This window comes from Lepidochelys kempii, chromosome 6 (assembly GCF_965140285.1).
Source record: "Lepidochelys kempii isolate rLepKem1 chromosome 6, rLepKem1.hap1, whole genome shotgun sequence".
NCBI lineage: Eukaryota > Metazoa > Chordata > Testudines > Cheloniidae > Lepidochelys > Lepidochelys kempii.
In genome coordinates this window covers 3,437,391-3,444,437 of record NC_136385.1, presented here as the reverse complement: position 1 = coordinate 3,444,437, position 7,047 = coordinate 3,437,391, and the positions used below count along the sequence as shown (strand labels likewise).

Here is a 7,047-nt window from a genome sequence, read left to right as displayed (position 1 = left end):
AGGAAAACAAAGGTAGCCCACAAAGGTGAGGAAAAAGCAGCAGGGAACATCCTTCTACACAGAGTTTTTCTCTTCTGGTAAACAGGTGGAAATGTTTCTCAAAGTGGGGATAGCACTATAAAAAGAAGGGGCAGATATCCCAAGGCACCGCTCGCTCTCTCTCTCTGCCCACTGAAACTGACTTGTTTGTCCATGACTTGGTGGTATCTCTTTGTTTTTCCTCCCTTCACTTACAATGAGGATGGAAGCAGTACCTGCTCAGAACCCTAAAATCAGTATCATAAAATCAGTTTTGAATTTTTCCCTGTTTGCTAACCACACCAACGTTACCCTTAATACCTCTGGAGCTGCTTCCTGGGATGACTTTGAGATTTGCTCCCTGGATCACCTTTGCTCCCAGGACAAGAGGTGTGCACAGCACATGCAATTAATGTTGTTGTCGTGTCTTTCCTTGTGGAAATGGAACACAGGGGGCCAGAGAATCAGCTGGTCTCAATCACTGTCTCTCCCATGAGGCCTTTTAAATATAGTATGAAACTGAGGTGACTGTACTCCCCTTCATGTGTTGGTCACTGGTGGTTAACAATGAAGATCTCTGCAGCATCTCCGCAGATGTTGCAACAAAGTATCTCCAATCATGCCACCCCCTCCCTCCCTCCTGTCATCTGATGTGCTGTTTTCTCTGCCAGCCTCAGCCTCCAGAACCCTGCCTTGTTGAGCCAGACACACTAGCCTTTTTTGAAGGAGAAAGTCATTAAGGACATTGAGGTCAATGGGACAAAATACAACATGGTTTTACAAAAGGTAGTTCGTGCCAAACCAACCTGATCTCCTTCTTTGAGAAAGTAACAGATTTTTTAGACAAAGGAAACACAGTGGATCAAATTTACCTAGATTTCAGTAAGGCGTTTGATACGGTGCGACACAGGGAATTCTTAGTTCAATTGGAAAAGATGGGGATCAATATGAAAATTGAAAGGTGGAAAAGGAAATGGTTAACAGGGAGACTACAGCAGGTCCTACTGAAAGGTGAATTGTCAAGCTGGAGGAAGGTTAACAGTGGAGTTCCTCAGGCCTCAGTTTTGGGACCAATCTTATTTAATCTTTTTCTTACTGATCTCAGCACAAAAAGTGGGAGTGTGCTAATAAAGTTTGAGGATGATACAAAGCTGGGAGGTATTGCTAATTTAGAGAGAGACCGGGATATCATACAGGAAGATTTGGATGAGCTTGTAAACTAGAGTAATAGTAATAGGATGAAATTAATAGTGAGAAGTGTAAGTTTATGCATTTAGGGATTAATAACAAGAATTTTAGTTATAAACTGGGGACACATCAATTAGAAGTAGCGGAGGAGGAGAAGGACCTTGGAGTATTGGTTGATCATAGGATGACTATGAGCCGCCAATGTGATATGAACGTGAAAAAAGCTAATGCAGTCGTGGGATGCATCGGGCGAGGTATTTCCAGTTGAGATAAGGAGGTTTTAGTACCGTTCTACAAGGCACTGGTGAGACCTCATCTGGAATACTCTGTGCGGTTCTGATCTCTCATATTTAAGAAGGATGAATTCAAAGTGGAACAGGTACAGAGAAGGGCTACTAGGATGATCCGAGGAATGGAAAACCTGTCTTATGAAAGGAGACTCAAGGAGCTTGGCTTGTTTAGCCTAACCAAAAGAAGGCTGAGGGGAGATATGATTGCTCTTTGTAAATATATCAGATGTATAAATACCAGAGAGGAAGAGGAATTATTTAAGCTCAGTACCAATGTGGACACAAGAACAAATGGATATAAACTGGTCATTGGGAAGTTTAATCAGAGGAGTGAAGTTTTGGAATAGTCTTCCAAGGGAAGCAGTGGGGGCAAAAGACCTATCTGGCTTTAAGATTAAACTCGATAAGGTTATGGAGGAGATGGTATGATGGGATAACATGATTTTGGAAATAAATTAATCTTTAAATATTCATGGTAAATAGGCCCAATGACCTGTGATAGGATGTTAGATGGGGTGGGAGCTGAGTTACTACAGAGAATTCTTTCCTGGGTATCTGGCTGGTGAATCTTGCCCATAAGCTCAGGGTTTAGCTGATCGCCATATTTGGGGTTGGGAAGGAATTTTCCTCCAGGGCAGATTGTTAGGGGCCCTGGAGGTTTTTTCCCTTCCTCTGTAGCATGGGGCATGGGTCATTTGCTGGAGGATTCTCTGCTCCTTGAAGTCTTTAAACCACGATTTGAGGACTTCAATAACTCAGACATAGGTGAGAGGTTTTCCACAGGAGTGGGTGGGTGAGATTCTGTGGCCTGTGTTGTGCAGGAGGTCAGACTAGATGATCATAATGGTCCTTTCTGACCTTAACATCCATGAATCTATGAAATCCTCCCCCCGCACGCACACTCACACAAACATTGTTTTGGGACAAAGCTGTTAGGCGTATTTGTAACATGTTTGTGAAAAGTTTCAGGTCAATCCAAACGGAATTGTTTTTGACAATAATTTAATTAGTCAAGATGAAATTCACTCATTTCTGGACACCTTTCCATCCCAAAGTTGGGAAATTACCTAAAGAGGCATTTGAAGAGGTGACCAACAAATAAAGTGGAATACAGTCACCTCAGTTTTGTATCGTGCTAAAATGACCTCACAGGAGAGACAGCGATCCAGGCCAGCTGATTCTCTGTCCGTCTGTGTTCCATTTCCACAAGAAAAGACACGACAACACCATTAATTGTATGTGCTGTGCACACCTGTTGTCCTGGGAGCAAAGATGCTCTAGGGACCAAATCTCAAAGTCATCAAAGCCAAATTAAACCTCTGCCGCCTAAGTTAGCAGCTCCAGAGGTATTAAGGGTAACGTTGGTGTGGTTAGCAAACAGGGAAAGATTCAACTCTTAGTCTGATTTTTGGGTTCTGAGCTGGTACTGCTTCCATCCTCAACCCATTGTAAGTGAAGGGAGGAGAAACAAAGAGGTACCACCAAGTCATGGGCAAGTAAGTCAGTTTCAGAGCATTTCAGCCTTTAAGTGAAATGACATTCATGGGAGGGGAAGGAAGAAATTATCCTGAGAGGACAAATTTCAACTTTTCTGAACATATTTACCTATCAAAGGAAGGAAAGAGTTTTATCAAGGGAGGGAGAAGAGTGACAGGAAAAGGAGAGAAAAATCGCTTTAATGGGAAGGGGGAAAACTCACTGATGGATACCGGGAATATCTATACTAAGGCCATTACATTGACTCAGCTGTGATGTGCAGCAGCGCCATAGTGTAGATGCTTTCCACAGTGATAGAAGGATTTTTCCATCGATGTAGTTAATCCACGTCCCCGAGAGGCAGTAGCTAGGTCAATGGAAGAATGACACTGAGGGTCAGTACAAGCTAACTGCCACCCACAGGGTGTGAAAAGTTTCCCCGCCCTGTGTGACGGAGCTCTGTTGATCTTTTTTTTCAGCATAAACCAGGCCTCAGAGAAGCTCCTGTTGGAAGAGACCAGTAGGGAAATCTCGTCCTATCTCCTGGCCAGGGCAGCAGAATCCCCTTCGGTTCTTTTTGGTCAGGCTCGTTGGAAATATTGCAGCTGTCCCAGCTTCCCCGTAGAGATTATTCTGCATTCTGATTGAGCTCAGTGTCAGGCTGTGTGTGTGTAGTGGGCACTCTGACTCTGTGTGTGTGTGTTTGGTGTGCAGTGGACACTATGTGTGTGTGCATGAGGTGGGGGTGCAGTGGAGCTGAATGTCAAGTGGAGACGGATGCGTGTCCCTTGCCCTGCCAGTGCTCAGGCTGGCGTCCCCCCACCCCCGAGTGCAGGGCTCCTTGTGAGATCATAGAATCATAGGACTGGAAGGGATCTCGAGAGGTCATCTCGTCCACTCCCCTGCACTCACAGCACAACTGAGTATTATCTACACCATCCCTGACAGGTGTTTGTCTCACCTGCTCTTAACAATCTGTAGCGGTGGAGATTCCACAACCTTCCTGGGCAAGTTATTCCAGTCCTTAGCCACCCTCACTGTTGGGATGTTTTACCTAATGTCCAACCTAAACCACCCTTCCTGCAATTGAAGTCCATCGGTTCTTGTGCTGTCCTCCCGTTCCGCCCCGCCCCCCCCGCCCCAGACACACACACATTGTTTTGCAATTTTATTCCTAAACTCTGTATGACAGGTTGTGTCACAGAAACCCCTTTGGAACTGTTTCAGAGTAGCAGCCATGTTAGCCTGTAGCCGCAAAAAGAAAAGGAGGACTTGTGGCACCTTACAGAAGAACAAATGTATTTGAGCATAAGCTTTTGTGAGCTACATTCAGTGGAAAATACAGTGGGAACTGCCACCAGCTGTCCTGAGATGTGAAGTTGAACATCTCACCCTCTAGGTGGATGCCCCTAGGAACCAGTTTATAAAATCATTCTCTCTTTCTGGACCTGTGAGTCTTCCTCAGGTTTTGTCCACTGACCTCAGCTGAGGCCTGCAGACCTTGTTGGAATACAAACAAATTAATTTTAAAAACAAAATAATAATGAACAATAATCATATGGGCTCTGCAAAATTACGTCGTAATGGGCTGGGAATTGAATTCAACTGTTTCCACTCCCAATAACTAAACTAATACAGAGTTAAACAGATTCAAGAATTGGATAGGAGTTTCTTCATTGCTTTCCTCAGGGCGTCCTTCACCTCCGTGTTCCTCAGGCTGTAGATGAGGGGGTTCAACATGGGGATCACCAGCGTGTAAAACACTGAGGCCACTTTATCTCTGTCCATGGAATAGCTGGAGGCGGGACGCAAATACATGAAGAGGAGGGTGCCAAAAGATAGGACCACAGTGGTTAAGTGGAAAGAGCAGGTGGAGAAGGCTTTGCGCCAGCCCTCAGCAGAGCGGATCTGCAGGATGGTGGAGATGATATAGACATAGGAGAGGAGGACAGTCACAAAGCTGCTCCCTGTAATGCAGCTCGTCAGAGCAAACATCACAATCTCATTGATGCGGGTATCAGAACAGGAGAGCGCCAACAGTGGGAGGATGTCACAGAAGAAATGATTGATGATGTTGGAGCTGCAGAATGACAGCCGGAATGTACAACACGTGTGTATCATTGAATCCACCACCCCCACAGCGTACACCGCAGCCACCAGCTGTTTACAAAGCCGCCTGGACATGGTGACCGTATAGAGCAGCGGGTTACAGATGGCCACATAACGGTCATACGCCATCACAGCCAACAAGAGGCACTCAACATCTCCAAAAACGAAAGAGAGATACATTTGCACAGCACAGGCAGTGTAAGAAATGCTTTTCCTCTCGGCTAAGAAATTAAGCAGCATCTTAGGGGAAATTATCAAGGAAATGCAGAGGTCACAGAAAGACAAATTCCTGAGGAAAAAGTACATGGAGGTGTGGAGTCGGGGATCAATTGTGATTAACAAGAGCATTCCCCCATTCCCCACCAGGGTGATACCATAAATCAGTAGGGATACCACAAAGAGGGGGACCTGCAGCTCCGGACGATCTGTCAGTCCTGAGAGAATGAACTCAGTTGCCTCCGAGTGATTTCCCATCTCCTCTGAACACAGATCAGGCAGCTACAGAGATGAGGGCAGGTGGAGGGTGCAGAAAACCTGTCCCTTCTCTGTAATGAGGTCAGAGAGGGTAAATGGAGATCATTTTTCTCAATGGACATCAGTACCAGCTCAGGGAAGGGCATAGTCCACAGACCCAAATATTCACAGCTGGTCATTCCAGATGTTCGATAAAATGCACACACTGTGCAAACACAATGACACACAGGTTAATCATGTCCCACACACAAACATCACTGTTCACAAATCCGAAAAGAAAACAGTAACTTGTGACTCTGCTGTGACAGAATCAGTCTGAAGGGATTATTCCATCACTAAAGAAGGGGTGAAAGTAACAGAGTGTCAATCTTTCCACCCTCTTTGGATAAGGGGAGCTCTGTGGCTTGGCATGTCAGTTTGGGGTAAAGTTGCTTACCGTGCTTAGTAAGCTTTTTGGCACTTACTTGAGCTTGTATGAAAACCCAAAGATATAATGTTAATCCCTGGCTTCAGTGACTAGGTAATTGCCTACTTTTTTCCAACCAAGCTGGTCTCTCCTTTAGCTGAAGGGGTAGGATTTGGGGCTCAGGCTTTCGGTGCGGGAGGTCTCTAATTCAATACCTGCTGATCCCCAAGGTGTCTGCGTGTGTGCGTGTCTGTAATTCAGAAGAATAGCACATACCTGCTGAGAAGAGAGGGAGAGACATGTGTTGGTGTTTCATCATTGACAGAAACTGCCAATTTGGAGCATTCAGGAAGTTTTATACGAAGATGTGTGATCTGTGGGACATGATTCCTGAAGCAACTGGGAATACCTGAGCTCAGAGAGCCAAAACATGTAATTAATGAATTCAGTAAACTAAAGCCATCCTTTGTGTAATTGGTGCCCTGGGGATTAATTTGACCCATTCTTTCTACTGGTTTATTAAATGATGCAATTACTACCAGAGTTACAGAGTATGAGGTTTGGGGTATATTTCATCCTGCTGTTTTCACTTCAAGCTGGGTACTGCGTAGAGCTGATCCACAAAGTGTTGTGTTTTTTTGTGAAGACCAAAATCTTTTCACTAAAATCTTAATAGTTTGACTCGGAAATACCATGGGGGTGCCTCAGTCACTCCACAGCACCAATCTCTTCCATGCTCCTGGATCCCAGGCTGGACGACTTCCCCCATGATGCATGATGGTCTCTCCTCTTGCTGAACTGCCCTGGAACATCACCAGAGTCCCACAGCCATGATTAGGGAGGAGGGGAGTTTGGTATTTTGATGGAAAGCTTATAATTTCCAGGGAAAAGATAACTTCTTGGAAAAAATAGTTAAATGGAAAATCCAATTTCCTATAAAAAAAAATTGTCAAGAAAAATTTTCAACCAGCCTTAGCAACAAATTTGGAACCAAAGGAACCAAAAGTTAGATACAGGTGAAACAAACAAATTGTTTGCAGGTGTAGCTGATATCTTCTCTGTCATTCCTGGTTTCAGAGTAACCTC

The 7,047-nt window shown here is 44.7% G+C and overlaps 1 protein-coding gene across 1 annotated transcript; it reads right to left on the bottom strand.

The window, feature by feature from the left end:
* Nucleotides 1–4,622: 4,622 nt before the first annotated feature.
* LOC140913722 (olfactory receptor 8U9-like) lies at nucleotides 4,623–5,555 on the bottom strand. Its single transcript, XM_073350526.2, has one exon. The coding sequence runs from the start codon at nucleotides 5,553–5,555 to the stop codon at nucleotides 4,623–4,625; it is 933 nt and encodes a 310-aa protein (XP_073206627.1).
* Between the last annotated feature and the right edge of the window lie 1,492 nt (nucleotides 5,556–7,047).

Bases quoted from the DNA above. Each gene is read 5' to 3' on its own strand.
- LOC140913722 (XM_073350526.2), bottom strand. From the start codon at position 5,555: ATGGGAAATCACTCGGAGGCAACTGAGTTCATTCTCTCAGGACTGACA.